Raw genomic sequence first — 24,333 nt, forward strand, 5'->3', positions numbered from 1 at the left:
TCATATTAGTGATTTTTGCATTCATAGAATCACCAAGGTTGGCAAAGACCTACAAGACCACTCAGTCAACTGTCCACCTATCACCAATAGCTCTCACTAAACCATGTCCCTCAACACAGCATCTAAACGTTTCCTGAACACCTCCAGGGTCGGTGACTCCACCACCTCCCTGGGCAGCCCATTGCAGCACCTGACCACTCTTGCAAAAGCAGTATTTCCTAACATCCAGTCTGAATCTCCCTGTGTGCAGCTTGAAACCATTCCCTCTCATCCTATCACCAGTTACATGAGAGAAGAGGCCAAACTCCAGCTCACCACAACCCCCCTTCAGGCAGTTGTAGAGAGCAATAAGGTCTCCCCTGAGCCTCCTCTTCTCCAGACTGAACAATCCCAGCTCCCTCAGCTGCTCCCCATCAGCCCTGTGCTTCAGACCCCTCACAGCTTTGTTGCCCTTCTCTGGACACACTCCAGAGCCTCAATATCTTTCTTGCAGTAAGGGGCCCAAAACTGAACACAGTACTCGAGGTGCAGCCTCAACTCATTCACTGTTTCAAAAACTTTAGCAAAACAATTATGTTAGTGTTTGATTTAAACTGAATCAAGAAACAACTGAACGACAGTACAAATATTGACTATTGCAATGCTCTCACATAATACTGTTATTTGCCCTTATTTGATCACTTCAAACTTCATCCTCTATGGGGTTGTCTAACAGGTTGATGGGCAACTTTTGCCCACTCATACTTCCACTGTCCTTGTTTCTTTTCCCCATCACCCTCTATTTCTCCTTTTCTTCATCCTTAATACTAAATTTCACTTCTACACTTCTTTCCTTATTCTAAAACTAAAATTGAAATAGAAAGAAGTCTTCCCAAAAGTAATGCAATCTCGCTTCCTGCAGGATTTGAAACATAATTAACAAAGCAAATCCTGAAAGATGTTAATGTTACTGGGAACAGCTGTTGATTACATTTCAGAGAGATTTTCTAGTTAAATATAACAGCTCTCCCCAATTCTCAACATTGCCTTGAAGAGAGACAGAAAAAAAAGTTCTAAGATAGTTCTTGCATAGAATTTTTACTAATTTTTTATATTATCTTTGAGGCAGAAGGACACTACTGCTCTGAAGCCCACCTAGGAAACCAGAGCTGATTCATACTGTCTTGATATTCAAGAAAACAGAATAATCATGTTCAATTTTCCCTGTTAAAAACATGTCATGTATCTAGATATACTCCTCATTACAAAAGGTGGGATGTGGGGGAGTTGACTAAACAGAGCAGGCTGGCATCCAGCACTACTTTCCATTTCTCAAGAAGGCTTCCTAGTACCTGCCTCAGTCCTCCCAGGAAATTGACTTCTATTGGCAGATGTGCTAAAAGCAACAGGGGTTTGTCTTTGGGAAGCTACAGGGTATCATCACTGGCAAACTTCCCTTTCCATCCAAACTGGTATGGAAATTCAGGTTATGTGACTGGGTGGGACCTTCTACAGTAGCAAACCTTTCCCTGTATAGCTAGAAAGATCTACAGAGCATCACTCTCCCCAGACAACTAGCCCTCCAAACAAAGAAGAACCTTGCATCAAGATGAAATCCTGTTGCACAGAACTTAAAAAAACAGATGAAATCAAGCAATACCAACTTCCTACCTTTCTACAAAGGAGTTTGCTAAATAAAACTTTAGACATGCCCAATTCAGCAAAGGGAAAAAAAAAAAGATGGCAGACCTTTCCAATTTTCTAATCACTACATCCCCTTCCTTGCACATTCCTGATATTGGCAATATGCTGTTCGTTCAGCTGAGTAATGCACTGCTTTCCAGCATCTCCCAATTTTGGAATGGTGTTTACTGTGCAGAAGAATAGACAAGACCTCCTTATCTCACAGTTTCACTGCCCTGCTTGGTAAGTAGAAAAACCTCCCTAACTTCAGACAGGTGTAGATTGTCCCAGCTTTTACTGAATCTTCTTGAAAAGCCAAGCAAGTGGAAGGGTCTTCTGAGAACAGCTCAAGCAATATCCTAGTCATGACATTTTTCTACAGGTGAATTATGGTCTTTAAAACTGCTTTCACAATGAAGGAGGCAATTTCCCTCCCAACACTAAAAACATGTTTGATCTTCGAATAAAGAGATGGAACTCAGAACAGTACTGCCTCTCTCCCCATGGAAATCTGGCAGATTTATCAGCAAATTGTCCTCTGAAGAAGATAGGAAGAGAGAGAATGTCAGATCTCCATTATCATGCTGTCTTTCCTTCTTAAAGAATCACCTCTGTTTTCTAGATGATAGTTGCATGGATCTAGCCTTGTTTCGAGAAAGTCTAAAAGAGAATGGTAACAAGTATGCTGTTTCACTTAAAGGCTCTGTTGTGCTTTAAAGGAATAGGGAAGAAGAGAGGAAATCTCCTGTCTTGTTTAAGGTACATAAGACATAGTATCAGCATGAAGGACAATAGCAGCCATCATACCGCAGGATTTATCTGGATTGTAATTATGGCAATTCCAAATCAAGAAGAGTGAGAAGCATCTTGTAAAACCTTTCACTTGAAGGTCACTAAAAGGATGCAGTCCCTTAAGACGGGAATGATGCAGTGTTGCTGCAGCTGAATTACTTCTTCATATGCACCACTGCCCTCTTAATTCAAGAATCTGGAAAGCTCAGGGTATTATCCAGATTCCAGTACAGTGGGCAGACATAAATAGATATAAAATGGGATCAGACATTTTTCCAAAAGTGGGGCAGAGCAGACCTTGAATCTAGTAAAACAACAGATTTACTACAAACCAGAGAAACTCCTCTTTGTTTCTGACCTCTGTAAACTGCAAATGCTATAGTTACTGTAACTACAATTGAGGCCTTTCAAGTTAATAGCATTAGGGCATACAACCAATGGTGAAATGGAATGAAAGCCAGAAAATGCAGATTATTAGAAAGCTAACATTAACCATCAACATCCAGAACACAAAAGCCATAGAAAGGAGTTAGAAAAATTGCAACAGAAGACTCCGTGAGTTTTAAGGTTAAGGGCATTTAGGTTGGAACTTAGTATGCACTGTTTCCCATAATATCCATACTTGTTTTATTCTTAGAGAATAAAAGATGGGTGGAATCTTTGACTATTTTCTGAGTACTTCTAGTTGAACTCACAAACATTTGTATTTATGATTTAGATCCTACTGAAGTGTGATAGTTTCTAACATTGTACTCACTGTTATGAATCTGTACAACTGAAAGAAATAACAGGTCAAGTAAAATATGCAATAATACTTAAAACAGATGTTGATGTAAATTCCAGTGGAAAGAAAATATTTGTTTCAATGTATGCACTTTCTTACAGCTTATTTTTCTTACATTGTGCAACTGCAGTATTTAAAAGCAGAAACTATTAAGACTGAATTTGCTTAAAAAACAGTACGAAGTTGTTCCATGAAAGCCTGTCAAAGAACTGAGTGTTCTGACTTATAAAAAATCATGCTCCTTCATAAGACACAAAAAATTACTAACTATATGGGGAAAGGAAGGGAAGAATAACCAATCTTTTATCTCACTCTCAATATAAATTTCACCATATCCTTGCAGTCTAAATTATATAAACTGTTAAGCCAATTCTGCACTGTTTCAACAGGAAAAGAACACTCCTCAACCTTTGAAATTTTACATATCAAAACATTAATTGGGCTCAGTGCTTTGAAAACAAAGTCAGAGGGCTAGGAATAATTGTTGCTGCTGCTAAACCTTTCATTTCAGCTATTACAGTTATCTATTTTGCTTCTGATACAGTGTGATCAAGTAACTATTGTGCCCTGGAAAAATGCATCCTCTAATTACAGCACTGAAACAAACTGCTATTTTATAAGGTTAGAGATCAAGGGTATGGTTTCTTTTCCACGTTAGCAGACTTACATGATTTTCTGTTGGAAATTTTCAGTGGCTGAATCTGCACTTCTGGTCTTCTTAGTGCAAATCTCCTATAAAATGGGAGGTGGTAGGGTAAAGACACAAACTCCTTAGATTTCACTGCAAATTAGGGATTAATAAACACTTAAAATCATGAGACTATTGCAAAATATCCAGAAGACTTCACAAGAAATGAACTTTAAACAATGCAACCTACGTACAATGTAAAAATCAAATTCTGAGCCTCAAATTTTTTGCGAGCTCTCCAAAATCTGCTGCAGTTCGGATTTCTGCACAGTACATCAGTGTGATTGCAGATACTGATGTGCTATTTTCCATATGTTTTTTCTTTCAATCTGGATCGGTGTTATCCTACCAGTTTTTGTCATTACTAGTTGTAGCCAGACAAATAAGGAAATCCAAAGTATTTCAGCAATAGGTTTCCAAGTTCAATTGTCTTGCTACAAATGCAGGTTTATCATACCCTTGTAATCTACAACCATACATATGACAACTATGCTAACTTGGAAAATAAATTATTTCTTACTACAAAAGAAAGATAATGAAACTATGCTTCTCGGTAGCTCACCTCTCCTGGAAATGCTTTGAAGGGATCAAGCCTGCTCTGGGATTGGCATCACCTTCGTGTTTGGCCTGCCACCAGGTTGCATCATCCTGGCTCATGATCTGAAGGATATCTCCTTTTCTGAAAGCAAGTCCAGCTTCTTTACAAGGGATTGCTTTATCCTCATTAGGATCATAGTCAAATAGGGCTCTGATAAACATCTGAAACAAACAGTGCTCTTTCTTTAGAATCAAAGTATTAACTCACAGGTAGCTCCCATTTTTGCTTACACTATTCAAAAACATTGCATTAAATAACGTTAAGCAATAAACATTTACTGCTGTAAAACATCCCCATGGAAGTCTAACATCAGAAGTTAATAAGGAAACGTTTTATCCATTGCTCCTACAACCACAATCCTTATGTAGTAAAGCTTGCAAGATCCAACTCCCACAGTCAAAGAGAACTTCACACTTTTGGGCAACAGTGTGCTCATATGAGGAAGGGAAGATACTTCTGAACTAAGGTGTTACCAGGTTTCTTTTGCCCACAGTATGATAGGAGGAATACCTGGAAGCAAGCCAGGTGCTCACAGGGGATGAGGATTACCTATGTCAACTTCATGGCTGCAGAGCTAGGACTCACGTGCAAACCTATCACATTAGTATCACATTAGAAAAACTGAGAACTCTGGCACTAAGTCATGTTCTTGGTCTGTCAACTAAGCAAACAATGTTGATCTTCAGCAATAATGTTCACTTCAATATCTTGTGAAATATTCTTGAATACTTGCCTACCTTGCCTTCCTTTGATGGTGTTTCTTCTTTCACACTGGGTATAATTTTAAATGTAATTGCTCCTTGAGACTGAGCCTGTTGAACATTTAAAAAGATAATGCACAAAGAATTAAACTGTACTTTTCAAAGAAAACTTAAGGGAAAAAAGACAAATTAATTCCAAAATACTCAAAATATAACGTGTCTTTCCTCTCTCCAAACATGACTGATGGAGTTCAACAGTTTCACTGTAGAGAACTTTGAACTGCAAAAGCTACAAGTGCCCACTGATGGGCAGAGATGGGACTGCTAAAGCCTGGTGCCTGCATGTTCTGGAGGTTCCACTTCTTCACAGAAAGCAGCAGCACACGCTACAGCTAAAATATGCACATATTAGAAGCTACTGCTGGACTACTGGCACAGTTCGAACATCTCTGGAAAAATCTAACTAACATTTCATTTTTCAGAAAAACCTGATAGAAAAAATCAGATAGGTTTGTGCCATATTTATCATATAAAACTGTTGGGGGGGATTTATTCTTTTGGCAAGTAAAAGAAACTAGAAAAGAAAAATATTTTTGAATAGGCTACGTGTACTAAATGGAAAAAAAGCCCTCCACTATAAATCTTAAAACAAGTTAGCCATCATCAACCACCTCATCCATTCATCTTTTCCTGTATCCCTCTATAAGTGTGTCTGGCTACATTTTACTTATTAACCACAATATATTCCCACTGCCTCCGTGACATTTTGCTATTGAAGGAAGTGCTAATCAGCTGGAGACTCTGCTGCTATTGCATGCAGCCGACAAGTTTCATAAAACTCAGAGTGCAACAGACAGCCAATGATTTAAGCAAAATGGAAACAGGCCTGTCCACTACCAAGTGAGACATACTTCTGCCTGCATGTCTGCGATCCAAGAGCTCACTGTTTGACAAACAGCAGCCAAGGTCTTATTTCACCAGCCACAGGGCTGGAATCAATAATTCTGTTACATTTGAAATAAGCTCTAACTAGCTTTTGATGATTATATTGTACCTCAAGGAGGTAAATGGGGAAATTGTTCACACCTTTTGTAGTGTTATTGTATTTCTAGAGATTTTTAAATATTAATTTTTGCAGGAAGATATGTTTCTGTAGGGAATGCAATGCCATAAAGTGAGTACGAATATCACTGGGCTAACACTTGGAATGAATCATCCTGGTTACTGAATCAGAGGGAACTGCCATTCATCTTAGTAGGACAGTAATGTATGTATGCATACAGAAATGACTACACCATAAAGAGCCATTGTGACCCTCATCAGACCATTTGGTGTAAAAGTATTACATATTTCTGGAAGAATCAAAATTACTTAATTTGCAATAGCAATCCCTAAGAAAGTAAACAGGTTGGCTTTAGAGACTATGCTCAGAGAAGTACAAACATAATCACACATATATCACTATTTACAAATCCTACTCTTAATATATTATCTATTCTTCTATCAAGTGCACATATTATGAATTCATCTTCACATGGAGTTAATGAGTTAGAAATTAGTAAATTTAAACATCTGAATTCAACTCATGGTTGTGTCTTAAGAACTGCAGGTGATACATTGAGGTCTGCAACACACCTACAGCCATTTGGTCATTTGTAATTGCATATATCTAATATGTGGAAAATAATTCTTTTTTAAAGAGAAAGGAAATGGAGATTTGTAAATGATTGCACTAGAAGAAAATGCATTAATATAACATACAGTATTTACTAAGAAACACGTCAGAAATGTTAAGTATAATTATTTGACTCTCCTGAATTAATTTTAAAATGTTTGTTATTTACCAAAATGTGTATTATTTCTTCAGGTTTTTTATCATCGACAGGAATCCCATTCACCTCCCTCAGTTCATCACCAACATGAATAAGACCTACAGAAGGCAAAAATGAGTTGTTAAATGGTAGCTATGTATAACACAAGTGCTGTCAATATTCAGCTTTTTTTTTCTCTAAGCTCTTACTTAAAAGCAGGGATATATGGTGAACACAACTATGGCTACTGTCCCTGCAGATAAGCTTGAGATTGTTGATTTCTTCTTTCACCTCTCTTCCTTCCTCCTAAAAATTAGTAAAATTTCTCTATGACTTTTCCAGACTTTAGCAGATGTTTGAAAAATACGCGTGCCAATTCTTTTTCTACTCATACTACTTGCTGCTACACAGCTGCAAGTACTGCAGAGATGACTTAAGCTGTGAGTGCTAATTTGCAGTACAAATGTTTCCTGGTTTAATGATATTTACACAGATTTACTCACTATCCCATCTAAGTGGGAAACACAGCTCTCTTGGGTTCTCTTCAATGAAAAGAGACACACTAGGAGTGTAATTCAGGATCGCCTGCTTGAGGTCCTGAAGATTTTGAGCATCTGAAGCTAAACACCAGGATTCAGGGGTGGTCTGGTACTTTAATAATTACCAGCAAAACTCCAAAAGGATGTACTAATATAAAATAAGGCAGCCATCGTGAGTTCCTCCATCAGTAGGTTCTAACACGGGCTTGTCACATCACTTCTAAGTGGAATTCTTCAACTGAAAACAAACAATGATAAATCTCCAAACAAACAGCATCCAAAAAAACCCCACCAACTTTCTCCATCTGCTAACGCAGATACCTAATTGCCAGAGAATTTGGAAAAAAAAATCTGCACAAATACTTTCACCAGTATCACTTGGAAAAATTATCCAAGCCCCAAATTCTTTTGATACTGATGTATTTAATGGGTATGAAACAATCCCATTTTACCACATCTTCTACATTTTGTAACTGGAATGGCTTGTGCCAAGAAGCAACACTTACCACTTCTATCTGCAGCTCCTCCACGCATTATCCTCGCCACCACGATTGCACCAGAATGTTCATCCCTTTTAATAGTAGCCCCCTTTCAAATAAAAAGGTTTCTTGGTTAGTTCAACTATAATTTAAAGAACCTACACTGAAAAATATTTGCTATGCAAAAATGCAAAAAGTTGATACAGTATCCCTGCATGAAGAAGCCAGAAAAGACAAGTAAAGAATTAGAAAATCCGTTGTTCTGTTACCAGCCTATTGAAATGTGTCCTTTCCTTCTTTTACTGGTGAATTCGGTATGCAAACTGCTTTCCAAAAGCACAAATGATGCAAAAAGTTTGCTTAGCAACTCAGTGTTAACTGTAACTGTAGGCTATTTGAGTCTGGTTCTAAAATGGTGCGAAACCCAGAAACGCTAAGTTGTGCCGCAGTTAGGGGCTTGTTACCTACCATGGTTACAAAAGGATTAGCTGTGATCCTAATTACCTGGTGTAGGGAACCTGCTTTGGCAGGGGGTTGGATTCGATGATCTCTTGAGGTCCCTTCCAACCCCTATGATTCTGTGATTCTTTGATAATAGTTGCCCTTCACAATCAGAGCAGCCCCTGCAGGCACTAATCCATATTTTGCTTTACACTGTTACCAATACAGCTGAAAAATGCGGTGTAATACAAACAGAAAAAGAGGCCCAAAGTGACGAGTAGGAATCCGGCAGTGGCAGAAACAGGAAGAAACTGGAGGACACCAGAGCCTGGAACTGCTGCTTAAGAGGCAGTGACACTTTGTTGAAGCAGAGTACTTCAACTCTAAGCACAACAATGCTCTGTGTACACTGCCATCACTGATCAGCATTTCTTCCATCAACAAAGGGTTGTGACTGAAATAAGGCAAACAATTTTTTCTCTTTGTTTTTTGACTAAATAAATTGCTTTTATATGTAGTTTTCTGTATTTGATTAAACACGGGTACTACTTCCAGCATTATTTCATTTTTTAAGTATTAAATGAACATAAAGATGAAATATATACAAGTAAAGGGGATGACATTTTACTACAGTTAACACTTCCACCAACTGTAAATAGGAAGTGTTCCTTCCTCTCTGCCTCTAAAATGTAAACATGACACATTACATGAAAAATGGGAGATCAATTTATTTTTAATACATGCAAGCTGCATTTACTGCAAATAGGAAAAATTGCCTCAAAAAAGCTAATAATGTCACTAAATTACTATGTTTTGTTGAAGCTTTAAACAACTCTACAGCAACATTTATGCACTTTGTGCATTTTCTTGTACATCCTAAGTTGTTTTGTATGAAATTTCATCTGCAAGGTAATCCTGCAATTTGCCAAGCTTATTCTTATGCCCTGTATATAGCATTGATATTTGTGGGCATTTGTTTGTATTCCTTAATATAATATAAATTTTAAATTAGTCTGCTCTTCAGAAAAATGAGATTCAGCTGCAGCTATTCTCACTGTAAAAACTCACAACTGGACTTTGAGCAAAATGAACAGAGCAGTATTATGAATGTACAAACACAGCATTAACCCCGCTAGCCTGTATCTCAATATCAAGCTCTGACTTTGCAGCAACAGCAATCAATTTTGTTGATTATTAAAACCTGTAAAGCTGCACCTGTTTAAATGTACATTTTTATTTTTAACATATCCATCAAAAAGAAAAGCATTAGGAAGATACAACCAAACATAAACCCAGGACTTTTACACTACACTGTCCACATGAAACAGAGGCTCCCTCATTCATCACTGAAGAAGCCCTGAACGCAGACACTATGCTATTCTGCTGGAAGTTGATACTGTTAAACTTCATTGGATGCAAAATGCAAGCCATGGCTGACAGCCAGCCACTGCCACCACCCAGCCACTGCACCCCTCATGCCAACATTGGAGACAGTTCCCCTTTCCTTCTCTTTGTTTTAGGATCAACGCTAGAATGAGCTTCTGTGGAATTTGTAGCACTGACCGAAATGACATCTCAAAGTAACAGAAAGGCTCACACCAATGTGCAATGGTCGCTTCATGCAGTTACCACCACCAATATCAGAGTCCCATAATAATAGAATAGCTTGGATTGGAAGGGACGACAAGGACCAAGTTCCAACCCATTGCTGCAGGCAGGTTTGCCTGCTGCTACATCAAGAACTAGACCAGGCTGTCCAGGGCCTCATCCAACCTGGCCATGAACACCTCCAGGGACAGGGCATCCACAACCTCTCTGGGCAACCTGTGCCAGCTCCTCACCACACTCTCAGTTAAAAACACCTCCCACTGACACCTAATCTAAATATTTCCTCCTTTAGTTTAAAACCATTCCCCCCTTGTCCTATCACTATCTACCTGTGGAGAAGTTGATTTCCCTCCTGTTCATAATCTTCCCTTAAATACTGGAAAGCTGCAATGAAGTCTCCTGGCGGTCCCCTCTTTTCCAGGCAGAACAAGCCCAGCTCTTTTAGCCTGTCTTCACAGGAGAGGTGCTCCAGACCTCAGATCACCTTTGCTGCCCTAATCTGGAGAATATACTGGCACAGATTAACTGATTTGTTCCAGCAAAGGTAAAAGGTAATTCGAGATTTTCACACTAAGCACAAAATCAAGTTAGAAATTATTTAATCCAGGCTACATAACTGTTAATAACTCCTTTATGGCAATCTCAAAGTGAATGGTTAGACCCATAGCACTGTTTGAGTTCATGTACTTTTGCTGTACCTACAGAACAGAAAGTAAAAAGGGAGTTGTTTAACCTCCTCTTCACTCCAAATTTGGAATACTTAAAAAGAAATCACCAAACAAATGGATTTATTTTTGAGCACTTGAAGAGTTGATATTTTGAAAAAGCAGCTTTCATTATTCTGCTGCCAGCCCTGCTTAAAGTATGAGGTATATATAATCTAGCAAGAATTTATTATGAGATGTTCAGTCCCAGTACTTGCAGTTACATGTGCAGTGCAGCTCCTCATTTAGAGCTTCAAAAATGGAAGAAGGTTAGGCTGGACCTTGAGAGCTGGAAAATATTTTCAGTGTTGCTGGCCAAAAGTGTAAGTTACTCTAAATGAGACATATACACATGTAATAGCATAGCTCAGTTTAAAATACTTCTAAAGGGAGAAATAAGAAGTTAGGAGCCATGTGGTGATCAGACTGAGAAAACGTTTAAAGGTATACCATGCAAAAACACTACAAATAATACAAGGTCCTTCAGCAAGGAAGATTGTTTTTAATGTAGAAACACTTCCTGATGAGCATCACTCAAGAGTTTCACAAATGTGAGCTTTAACAATTCATCCATTTATCTGATGGTTCCAGAATAGAAACATCCTTTTTTCAAGGAAAAAAAAAGACTATTCTATAAAATAAATTACTAATAAGAGAGTATGAAATATCAGGGTTTTGTTTTTTTGTTTTTTTTTTTACATAATTTTATGTTAAACAAAACTGTATGCAGACATTGAATGTAAAGAAGTACTTCAATAAGGCCTATTTTAATACATTCTTCATTTAGGATGTAAATGAAGACATCAGTTACCTATCTTACAGTGTACAGTTACTTAAAAGTTGATACCCATGCACATTAGACTATGCACACTAAGGTTGTTCCTACACCCAAACCAATACTACATATAACATGACTGGGTTGATTAAGTAACAAGAACTGAACTGTAAGGACTTAAAGGAAGAGGCACAGAGGAAGAATTGGACAATCTGCATCAACAAACATGCATGTGATTATTTTTAATCACTACAAATTGTTTCACTCGAGTTCAGCTACGGAAATCAGATATCTAGTTCAAATTAGGTGTGAAGACTATTGCTGTAGTTAATGAAAATAAGTAGGCAGCTCCAAAGAATGAATCATTCCTTCGTTAGGAGATGTATCTTAAATAGAAGGAATGATTTATTCTCTGGAGCTGCCTGCTTTTCTCTTGACTGTAGAATAAAGTCCTGGAGAAGTGGACTTAGGCATAAGTAAAAATGCTCCATGCTGTCAAAAAGCCTAATTGCAATCTGGTGATTTTTGGACAACCTCTACTTCTCTATATGTAAGATTTTGAGAGATTCTAAAATTAATTTGTTCAGACAAAATTTCCTAACACATGATCTCACCTCACTTGAGCACGAAGCTTTTTGAATAGCATTTGCTAATAGAGCATTTAGAAACAAAAAACAAACAAACAAAATGATCTGTGGATGGATGAACCAGAAGCTTAAATTCTCTCTCACAAAAGAGGTGGAGAAAAGTTAATCAGTGACTTCTGAGCTCAAGAAATCTGGCAAATAGAAGGCCCTCCCACAAACCCTGTTTCCCTCTCTTGTGAGATGATTACTTCTGGACTCAGGCTTCACTAACGTGATTAACACTGGTGGGTTGCTTAACTCAGAGAAAAGCACAAAGGAAATGTGCTGCAGTTTTGCATTAAAAGGTCACTAGATATACTCCAAAGAAGTTCAAAGTGTGCCTAATTCACTTCACAGAGCACTGCTGAAAGTAATCCAAAGGAGATATTAAAAGTCAAGAACTTCCAGGACTTCCAGCTGATGTAAAGCTTACTCCACTGCAGAAAAACAATCTCTGCTACTTGCTTACCAACAGAGAATGAGAATGTACTCGAGGTGAAAGTAAGTTCAAGGAGCTCAATATCTTCAAGTCAAGAAACCAGGAAATTTCCATCCCAGAAAAAATACTGTATGGCCAGTCGCAAATTCAGTAGCAAGAATTCTGATATAATTATGGAAGTGAAAGTTGCCTTTACAGCTGGGGAAGTGTGACTAGATAAACTGGACAAGCAGAGACTCAGCCAGGAACGTGCAAGACTTCAAAACAAGCTCTGAAGGAAAAGCAATTAAAAAGACAGTAAAATAGAAAACAAAATTTTAAATTAGGGCATACCATGGCATATCCTTTCTTTAGTAAAGCAACTACAGGAAACTTAAATGCCATGGTTCTAATATACCAAGTAAAAGACTGTATTTGATTATTCTGCCATGCTGTATTCTCTTAAGACCTTATTTGAATCACAACACGTTTCTTCTCACTCATACTTAAGAAAAAAATAACAATCTGGTGAAGACCAAAAATCAAAAATGTTTGGTATGAATTGTGGCGATGGTATTAAAATAACAAGGAAGCATAAATCTGCCACACATAAATTAGTATCAGACATCAACAGTGATACAAAGATGGATCAAAGGGGAATTATCGAAGAGGAGGAAGGAAGAGGATAATATCCTCCTGGAAGTTTCCTTGGAGAATAAGCAACATGTAAAGCAGAATTTACCACAGGTTGTTCTTTAAGAACAACAACAAAAAAACAGCAAGATAGGCTGGGCATTTGGAGGGTTCAAAAGTGCTCCTTTCCCATGCACTTAATGTACGTTCTTAGAAACATGAACCGAAGGGAAGCTTTACCAGTCATTTAGGTCAAACTCCTGCTCAGAGCAGGACTACTGTCAATGCAAGATGAGGTCAGCCATTGCCATATGACACAGGCTGGAGATACTACAAAGTCTCTGGCTGGTCTGCTCCAGAGCTGCATCTCCCACTGAAAGAAGCGTAAGAATTTTTCTTAATTCTCACTAAACATTCTAGGGCTGTGTCTTGTGGTCCCTGCCTCACACCTTACCATCCTTCACTGGTAAGAAGACTTTGACTCTAATGTTCTTGAATGATTCTCACTCTCAAGTGGCTGTGGGCTGCAATCAGCTTCTTTCTACAGAGATAACTAAGTCATGGATGCCATTATATGGCTGTTCTCATGTTGATAATTAAAGCAAACAATCTCTTAAGAGAGGAACTGAGTTCTCCCATGTGCTCATTTCATACTGTATTTTCTGATTTCTTCATATCTTTCAGAATGAATATTCTGACACCAAAGCAAGTTTATTATTCAAATAATTTCTTAGATTAAAAAAAAAAAACAAAAAAAAACAGAACACAGTTGACACTACTGAAGCTATGATTTAAATATTTTGAAAAAAAAAAAAAGAAAAAAAGAAAGAAAAAGGATGGTTAAAGTGTTGAAACAAACCAAAAACTTTCCATATGGTCAAACTTCTAATTATGTCCACAGGCATCTACAGTCTATCAAAAATAAAACTTCTTGTTTATTGATTCCAGAAATCCATCAACTGTGATGGAAAGATCTACTGAGAGACATGCTATCCCTGTACATCTAAAAGAGAATCACTCTCTGTCATTTCAAGTGTGGGGTTGTGGCTTTCTGAAAGTAATTTTGCAGATATTTCTTCAGGATTGCAATCCATTAAAACAAATACCCAGTATAACATAAAGCAAAGCCCTTACTGATTTGTGGGAGAAAAAGAACACAGGTACATTTTATTCAAGATTACTTCCACACTACAGAAAATAAAAACAACCAAATAAGTAAAACATTTTAATATTCTTGTAATACAATCTAGGTTTAGTCCTTGCATTTTTCCAGATATCCCCATGAAGATATTAACTTTCTAGTATTCATAATCTGAAGTACAACAACAGACATCTTAAATTTGCCCAGATTTCAATTCAAGCATTTTAAAATATGTTTTTATGCTTTCCTTTCAGCATATCAAAAGGTCACTTTTTTTTTTTTTAAACACAGGCACAGTTCATAACGAAGGTCAAGATTTCTTTGGGGATTCATTCTCCCTCTCTCATTTTGAAATAAGTTTATGATTCAAATTCAAGATAAAAGATGACTGTATTACCTATACAAGTGCTCAGACTGGCCCACAGCTGTATAATGGTAAGACACCATGAATGAACAAATTCTTGCTGTTCATTTCATGTACTTTACTAATAATAACTAATTCACAAGTATATTACTGAATGTTATGAAAAAACATGAACAATGCCTATTTACATTCATTATCAACATTATAATTCATTTATAAAGCAAAAATTCTGCAGGCACATTAAAAAAAAAGGAACAATAGAGGGGAAAACTTACCAAGGGTTCCCTGTTTTTGACAAGTCTGATTATTTTAACTGAATCTTCTTCCTCGTCAATATCGTCAGGCATGGGAGGCAAGACAGGATCGTAGTTCTTCTGAGCAACAGTATCATGTACAGAGAGCAAAGCCTGGAAATATTAACAGTCACATGTTATTTGGCATCTGAAAAGTTCATGAAAGACAAAGCAGAAGCTATTATTTATAGCCTGACTCAACTAGTGTGATGCAAATAGATTGAATATAATTTTTCTATATAATTTTAACATATGTAAATGGTGATTAAACAATTCTGTAGGGTATATCTTTTCACACACGCAATGTATGCACCTAGTAAACTGTGGATATAGTTATAACACATGAAAATATTGGGTGCTTCACACATTAGCTGAAATTACAATAATTATGGTTAGGAGAAAACCTAAGTTGCCTAAAGTAAGAACATTCTACTCCTCCTCAATAGAAGTTTCTTCAATACACTATGTAGTCCAATGAATCAAATAAGCAAAATAAGCACCTTCCAGTACATCTGTTCAAGGATCAGGTTCATGACATTAAGCTACTGCCATTCCCTTCAGAAGTACTCTGGAAGCTGACTTGGTTACTGGATCCCTTTCATGCTCACTCCCTTTCATACATGCTCCAAATTATCCTAGGAATGTTTAATTTATTGTGGAATTCATGACTGAGATTGAGGAGCACAGTGCTCAAACGATTTGGCTTACCAACCACCTGTCATGTCTTGCCCCCTTTCTTTCCCTTTGTAGTTTCTCCAGTTCATGCGTGGATTGGCCAATAGATTTATTAAACTTTGTTGTGACACAAGGCTCAATCTTAACAACATAAGAATTTATGACCTTGCCAGAAACTCAAGAGTCTTGAAAATCAAAGGAAGTTGGAAAGCTTGTTCAACTAAGGCTTAAAAAAAACTCTCTCCTAATCCAAAATTCATTTCTCTTTCTAGATACAGAGCTCTTAAAGTTCTTTTCCATTTTGAAAAGTCTACAGGATCTGTAACATCTCTTAAACTGGTGAAAAATGGTTATCTAATGCTTTTTCTTCTCAAATGGAAACTATGAAATAGAGCAGGAGTAACAGCAACTGCCACACTTAGGATTATAGCTACTGCTTTCAGTTGCTTCTGTTTTCAAGTATTCGCTCATAAGCACTTGAATATTTTACATACTGACCTGACATCTTTGCACATGGAGTCAATATTACAAAAGGTATAGACAGAAACCGAAAGTAATTTGCACACTGATAACCTTACCTACCATAAAAATGAAGTGTTTTGGAAAATGTTGAGATGTTTAAGATTATGTAGAACAAATCAACCTTGTTGCCATGAATGACATGAAAAAGTATCACATCAGTGACTGTTACAATGAAGCTAAAGTAACAATTATAATAATAAAGGAGAAACACCTTAATAAATAAGAACAGAAAACGGTCACATTTCTAAGATGCTAGTTTACCTGCTACTAAAGATAACATTAGACTAAATATATAAATCATGAGAAACCTTATGTTCTCAAGGATAACACAAATGTTTTAAAAAGCATGTTACGTTTTCATTGTGCTGTTCCTGGACTTCTTTACTGATTGAAGAAGACTCTAAACAACTTCCAGACAATGCTACACGCTATCCTGACACAAACAGATGAGAAAGATTGCATGGCAACCCTGAAATTCTGCAGTTTCAGTGTGAAGCCAGGTCTTTGGCACAATAAACAGAAGATGACTGTGAATGCCTTATGAAAATTTGTTATTTTTGTCTTCCTGATTTCTATTCATTTTGCACAATTTGATAAAAACATTTTATCACTGTAACAAGTTATTTTGTTTTTCTTCCATATATATCAACTTGAACTATGTACCATTGCTACCTGCTAGGTCTCTCTCACAAAGATTTGTTTTCCTTCAGGTCTCACCTGAAAACCTCTGGCTAACAATTATAGTTCCTCATGGAAATGTGTACTGTGAAGCATTACAGCTGTAAAGACCATGCAGTCACACGCAGTGTTCTGATGATGTATGTGAAACATCAAAGAAACACTAAAACAAAAGTAGCACTTGCTTCTACTCTGAGCTACTTACAGTTCAGACTGCTAAAACTACCATTCTGCAACTACATTTTTCCACATAAAGCTAGGGCATATTCACAGACTGGTTCAGCTTAATGAGGTTCTATACTGCAGTTTAAAATCAATCAGGCAGATAGAAAAAACAGATGAAACTAATCTAAAGTACCAATTCCATAGTAAAAGGCAGCAAGTTATGTTCAGAAGTAACTACCCTTGACAATGAAACTTGAAAACCAGACTGTATCCAATACCAAACAGAACAATGCTATCAGTGTTAATAAGATGCTTCCCTGCTTTGACTGCCAGATCGTGCTCCCGAACACAGCATGCAAAAGAGCCACACGGCACAAGTATTACAATGCAATGCCAGTCAATGTCTGTTCCTTATGATGCTTTTTCTTCACTCACTCACAGCAACTGGAACTAATCAGTCCCTTCCCTCTCTCTCCTAAAAAACGTATTGAATCACAACATACTATACTTTCCCCCAAACTCAAAGTAAAGATACATTCTTCAGGTAAGAATATGAGGGCCAGAAAATATGAGCTTTCTCTTAGTCAAGTCTTCTAGAAGAGCATCACAAGCATTTACATGCCACATGTCTGAACATACTAAGATTTCTTGCCTGCTCATCTTCCATTTCTTCTTTTAACACATTATCCTTTGTCATAGTAGTTGCTCTTGAATAGCAGTAGAAACACTGCACAATGATTAATCCACAAGTAAAACTTATAAAGTTGTTTTGATTTCACTTTATGTTTCAACCAAAGATGATCAGAGTATGTCCTCAGAAGAACTTCCACATGTTTCATACACATGAAAAAACAACTGTACTCACAGAGCAAAGAACCATTTCTTCAGCAGCTTCTTGGGACTGTGTGTTTAATCAGATGTATGCTTAGTCCAAAAAATTATGCATCAGACTAGGCTATATAAAAAAGCAAACAAATTACAGCCGCCAAGAAATAAACCTTGGATTCTATCCTGAACAAGATTTACACAGAGTAATTGTGTAGTAAATTCATGAGGCAATGTAAAGCCAGAAATGTTCCCTTTTTTGTATATAAGAAGTGATTAACTTACTTGTTGCAGTTTTATACTGCATGATATTCATGTTTGCCTAGACAAGAAACTGCAAAAAGTGAAGAAGATTTTTTGTTTGTTTGTTTTCAACTGCACAGCTCTTCAGAACTATGCACAATGACTGAAGATCAGGGTCGTGCATATTTAAGCACCACTGGAAAAAAAGATTTTATTTCAGCTCTAAGTCCTAGGCTTATGATTCACTAATGTAAACATGGTCCATATTTAGAACTTGAAAGAAGGTATGATTCAAACTCCTGCACTACCTAAATATAAATATTGATGTTCAGCTAAATTCTTAGACATGATCTAGCTGGAAATGAATATTTTCATCAGATCTCTGAAACGTCTAATAACTAGTGCTGTATTTTTCATATTACAACTATCACTGGTCATTTCACAGTTTATAAATCGAAATTTTACACTATCAACTTACACAAAGAAAATCTGACACTGAAAACATTTGAGGTTCTTTTTCTTAAACTGTTCTGAAACGTTTAATGTTTATTTAAATTGAGATTGTTATTAAAGAAAACAGTTCCATGTTTTGAAAAATGTGTATCATTTAACTACACTGAATACATTTTTGCTCCTCTAAAACAATGACAATTTTCATATTACTTTTTCTTCTGTTTACATTTTGAGATCTGCATGAATAAAAACACCGCCAATAACCATGAGTTGTGAGCACAGCTCCCCTGTATTTAAAAAGAAAAACATAGCTCTGAGTACTTAAAAAAAATCTCAATTTAATCTTTCCTTTCAGAAATATTTTGCCTTTACAGCTCTATAAAAACATTTTAGAAATCAGCAAGTTGAACAAAGACATGAGACAGAACGGATAAAGAAACAAAAGGACCTTTCTTTATCTCCTTGAAGAAATGTCAGATTGGAAAATTAAGTAATTAAAAGCCAAGACATTATTTCTAAAGCTGTGAGGAAAAGCAAGCAGCTGCAACACATTAAGCCACCACGAATCCCTCTGCTTGCTACTCTGCCTACAGTGGACATGGCTGTCCTGGCAGCAGTCAGCAAAACACCAAAAAACAGCCATGACTTTGCTGACCACAGCTTGGATCATTGGTACAGAATGCATTTCTTGGTAGTTCTGAGCTGCATCAGGTGAGACTGAGACATTTTCCCACCTCTTTGCTTGTTGCGATGATACTAACTTCCACTGAGGCTGGAGAACAGTGAGCTCACCTGCAAGCGCAGCAATATGCCTGCCCCTCAGCTCAGCTTGCAGAGCTCTCATTCTAGAGAGATGTTGCTGTATTTTATTTTCTTTTTAATAAGGTTACAGAAGAAATACAAAAAAACAAGTTGAAAATATCACTAGAAAAATTATTTAACACTGGAAAGACTGATATATGAGGGGACTGAATACACTGAAGGACACTGAGCACTGAAACAGAAGGAGGAGCATTAAAGTTAGGGGAGCTAGTTATATGCAATAATTCAGAATACAGAAGAACAAAACCAGCAGAGAGCTGAAACCTAGTGGTGATGGCATCCAGTCTCTGGGCACAGAAAAGAAATAAGACTGGAGAACAGCTTAGAGAAGAAAAGACTGACAACATGAAGTAGTTAGACTCAAGCCGTCCCATTAAGAACAACTGGTAGGCAGGGCTAAATGAACAGGGAGGTAGGAAGTTAGGTAAGGAGAAAAAAATGGAACAACTCTCCTTCCTCTGCAGAAAAGCTAGTCTTCAAACTAACTATCTCAAGTTGGTAGGGTGGACTTTGCATTGCTGTAGAGCAGGCATGTACAAATGTGATTCCCCTAGCTCCACTCTCCAACAAACAGGAGGTTTTGAAAACCTCCTCCACTGCCTGGAGCAGAAGTACATGTAACCACAGCCCTGACAAGAGGCAAGGGCTGTGTGAGCCAGCATGGGTGGGGACATGCAACAAGAGCGCACACCAGAACGGGTGCCTCAACTAACAGAACAACCATAGTGGCTGAACAGAAAGCAAATAATAAAACTACAGGCAGATGAAACTTGCTAGTGCTGCTAGTGATCAAAGAATGGCTGGGATAACAACAAACTGGAATTTTTGGGGCAGTAGAAGCAGTGGGAGTACACAAGCTACAGTAACTAAGTGCCAGGCAGAAATGGATTAAAATTCCTTCTGAAGGAATTATCTAATCAACTTTCTTGTGGAAATCTGTGGTTTTCTGCTCTAAATAAAATTATCACATGAAATGCACATAGTACACAGTGCTAAAGAAATCATTTAACTTCCAAGGAAATAATGTATCCTACTTTTGCTGCCGAAAAACACACTATTCAATCAACATAAGCAAAAAAAAACTTTGACAGTGATGGTAAGAAAACTGAAGAAAGAATTAGGCATGATCTTCCATTTGCAACCAGAAAACCAACAGATCTATTAATTTACAGAAGAAAAAAAATCACTATGGTTAATTTACTTCTTTCCATACCTCAAATATTGTATTTTCCTATATATCCTTTACAAATCTCCCAGTAAAGATATATATTGTGTGAGAAGACAGCAGTTAGGTATGTATATTATAGAAAAAGTATTCCATGTGTCACTGTCTCATCTGTTCTCAAAAAAGGGTTGCCCTGAAGTTCATGCTTGTCCAGCTGGCAAATAAATTCCTTTCTCTTCCAACTTGACTTTCATGCAGTTGGGTCACAGTAGTGATTCAAAATATTTAAAACACACACAACACGTATGTGGCTTTCTGTTCTTAACATCTACCGTATATTAATGACCTTAGCATAGCAACAACTCAATAGTAAGTATGTATTACTTTTTCCTCTTTACTATAGTGGACTTCATTTCTGAATATATGAACTTCCTTTCACAAAAGCCTAATTTCCTTGCCTTAAAATGTAGTTTCTTAATTTAAAATTCACCAATCTGAACTGATGGGTTTACCTGCAGCTGGCAGTCAGACTGCAATAGCCAACAGAAAACTGAACTTTCGGCATCTTCAGACTCCTGTTTCCTTTCCCTCATTGTTTGGATCCCCTGGAGACATTTCCAAAGTCAAACTATTCTCAGTGATCACAGAAGCATGCAGTCCATCCATGTCATCTGGTAAAGGTGTTAATATTCTTCCAGATGACAGCCCTATGTTTTCCTCGACTGTGGATCACAGTAGAATAACCTCTGATTTTAAACCAATACTGAAGAACTTGAACAAAATTTCTTTTACATTCACAACACAATTCATGTAGCTAAATTGTTCTTGGCACCTTAAGTCCTATTTAAGTAACTTCCAAGATCACAAAATAGAAAAATGCCTAGACATCAGCCCTCTTCCAATATGTTGGAATACATCAATTCCTTAGAACTGGTAGCATCCTGACCATATTAAAACAGTGGGCTGATTGCTTATGTTTTAAGGGTTATAGTAAATGGGGTTAAATCAGGCTGGCAGCCAGTCATTAGTGGAGTTCCCCAAGGCTCCATTTTAGGACAAGTTCTCTAATGATTTTAGAAATGATCTGGATGTGGGAGTCTAATGCATATTAACTGAATTTGCAGATGATACAAAACTAGGAGGAGCTATTGACTCCCCCCACGGAGGAGAGATCTTGCAGAGAGAGTTTGGCAAATTAGTGGGCTGGGGAACCACAAACCAGTTGAGGTTTAGCAAGTGCCAGAACTGGCAGGTGGGACAGGGCAGACTGGAGGATGAAAGACTGCAGGGCAGCCCTAAAGAAATGGGTCTGGGGGCTCTGGTTGATGGCAAGGTGCATGTGAGCCAGCAGTGTGCCCTGGCAGCCAAAGGGCAACCGTGTCCTGGGGTGCACCAGGCCCAGCACTGCCAGCAGGCGAGGGAGGGCATGTCTGCTCTGCTCTGTGCGGCCTCAGCTCCAGCACTGGGTGCAGCTTGGCCCAGCAATATAAGGACATACAACTATTTGATAGCATCCAAAGGAGATGGTGAACGGTCTGTAGGACAAGATGAAAGATGAGCAGCTGAGGGCCCCGGGTGTGCTCAGCCCAGAGCAGAGGAGCTGAGGGGAGCCCTGATGGCGGCTGCAGCTCTCCCAGGGAGCGGAGGGGCAGCGCTGAGCTCTGCTCTGTGTGACAGCGACAGGGCCCGAGGGAACGGCATGGAGCTGTGTCAGGGGAGGGGCAGCTGGGGGTCAGGGAACGGTTCTGCACCAGAGGGGGATGAACTGGAGTTCAAGGAGTATTCAGACAGTGCTCTCAGACAGCAGGTTTGGCTGGTGCCGCATTGAGCCAGGAGCTGGATTTGATAGACCCTGCAGGTCCCTTTCAACTCAGTATGTTCAATTATGATACCACTATAATATATGTCTGCAGCAGTAGCATGAATCTTTTCTTAGCTGAGCAACACCTGAAGATCCTGCCTCACATAAAGCAAAATAAAATATTGACTAAAGAAAAGTAAAAGGAGAGGATGCAGTTGCCCTTTCTAAACAAATGTTTTTGAGATGTGACCCACTTTTTACTTGACAACAGTGTGGTTAAAGCCTTTTAAAAAAATGGGAAAACTTGTATTGATCTGTGAGGCTAAATGAATCTGAATATACTTAATTCCTTTAAATATATATATGTGTGTGTGTGTGTGTGTATAATATATATACACATTTAGGATGAAGATTTAAATTCAGCTACAGAGTTTTTATACTACGTGGAAAGCTAACTAAAAATATTAATCCTGTTTAGTTTTTTAAGATGATTTGTTTTGCCTGGTTTGGAATTTTCCCATATTGAACACCTTGAAGTAGTATTTCTATACATCAGTTGCCCTAATTTCAAACATCGTTTTGAAAAACTGAAAAGCTGAAGTCAGAATGATCTTCCCCATTTTATTACTAGTATGTCATTACTATTACTATATTTACCCTGACTCCCAAACAATCGTTTAGAAAGGCCATAAGCAACATAACAAGTAGGAGAAAAAGCTGTCAAATTCTGGTGGACCTCCAAAATATGTGTGATAAACAAACTCAGATTTACAAACCATGAAGTTGTGGGAAGAGATACAGTCTTGCCACTGACTACAAATCCAGTAATAAGAAGAAAAGGAGAAAAATGATAAAAATAATCGTGACATTGTACAGGACCACTGTTGAATAGATTCATCAATGAACTAGAAATGAGAGGACTGTTTAATTAGTGCATGGAGAGTTCAGGTAGAATGTGGACTGGCAACTGGAAGGGAAAAGCACCAGCGAAGGAAAAAGCAGACTTAAAAGTGACAACTGGTTTTCAGTGGCAGAGGCACTATTTGTTTCACACTGTGCAGTTTTTCCATATCACTAGCTGTATAGAGCTGCTATGTCAAGGGGATGTGGTATTATCCATAGTGATTTTTTTCCTCTTTGTATATTACCAGCTTCAGTAACATTGCCAACTTTTACGTGCTATGGGTGAATGCTATATGTATGCCATTCAGAAATCTTACATGCATTATAGAGGATTAAATAGTGTGGTAAAGTGTGTATATGTAGCCAAATAATTAATTTTTTTTTGCCTGTCCATTATTTTTTGTTTATTATTTATTTTCTCCTGCCAGCTTGTCTGGCTTTAATTTTGTTTACTTTATCTATCACTTTGTTTATTATATCTTAGCTGCCAGTGAGCATTTTCACTTCCATACATCTAAGACAATGGTAACACAGGCTTTCCTCTTGACCTCAGCTCTCTTAACACATGAGACAGACCTGAGAGCCATTCCAGAATAGCATTATGTTTGTTACTTAAATATACTCATAAGTATTCTTTCAGTTCGGTTCTATCATTTTACATCTTTGTTTTATGGCATGCTATATATTGTTATGTGCTATAATTCTTTTAAGAGAAGTACATGAAATCACCTCAGCCTCTCTGCTCTCCTTTCTCCTGGTCTCATGCAAATAAAGGCAGGAAATACTGGGTAGAAGGAACTCACTCATGTCCTAACAAAACTCCCCAGCACTGTCCACTCTCCTTCTCTCCCAGCCTCATGGTTAGCGTGCTCAGGACATTGCTGGCTATCCACCAACCAGCATTATCAAATCATCATTGCTATGTTCCTTGCTTACTGTTGTGGAAATGTCAATATATTAGATAGGTGGAAAATATATTCTTCTTTCTTGATGGCATTTCACAGCATACCACACAAAATCAAGT

At 37.7% G+C, this 24,333-nt stretch overlaps 1 protein-coding gene across 2 annotated transcripts in view; it reads right to left on the reverse strand.

Annotated features, from left to right (window-relative positions):
• The window catches only part of MPP7 (MAGUK p55 scaffold protein 7), a 103,372-nt gene that overhangs the window by 25,743 nt on the left and 53,296 nt on the right, over window positions 1-24,333 (reverse strand). For both annotated transcript variants that reach the window (XM_065731425.1, XM_065731426.1), the window contains exons 5-10: window positions 15,040-15,171; window positions 8,082-8,163; window positions 7,070-7,155; window positions 5,262-5,336; window positions 4,489-4,685; window positions 3,906-3,970 (exon numbers count right to left, since the gene is read on the reverse strand). In XM_065731425.1, coding sequence (XP_065587497.1) covers window positions 3,906-3,970; window positions 4,489-4,685; window positions 5,262-5,336; window positions 7,070-7,155; window positions 8,082-8,163; window positions 15,040-15,171 — 637 coding nt within the window. The remainder of the gene's footprint in view (window positions 1-3,905; window positions 3,971-4,488; window positions 4,686-5,261; window positions 5,337-7,069; window positions 7,156-8,081; window positions 8,164-15,039; window positions 15,172-24,333) is intronic.

The sequence above is a fragment of the Cyrtonyx montezumae genome, unplaced genomic scaffold, assembly GCF_038088225.1.
Source record: "Cyrtonyx montezumae isolate F1298 unplaced genomic scaffold, pur_monq_1.0 scaffold_14, whole genome shotgun sequence".
NCBI lineage: Eukaryota > Metazoa > Chordata > Aves > Galliformes > Odontophoridae > Cyrtonyx > Cyrtonyx montezumae.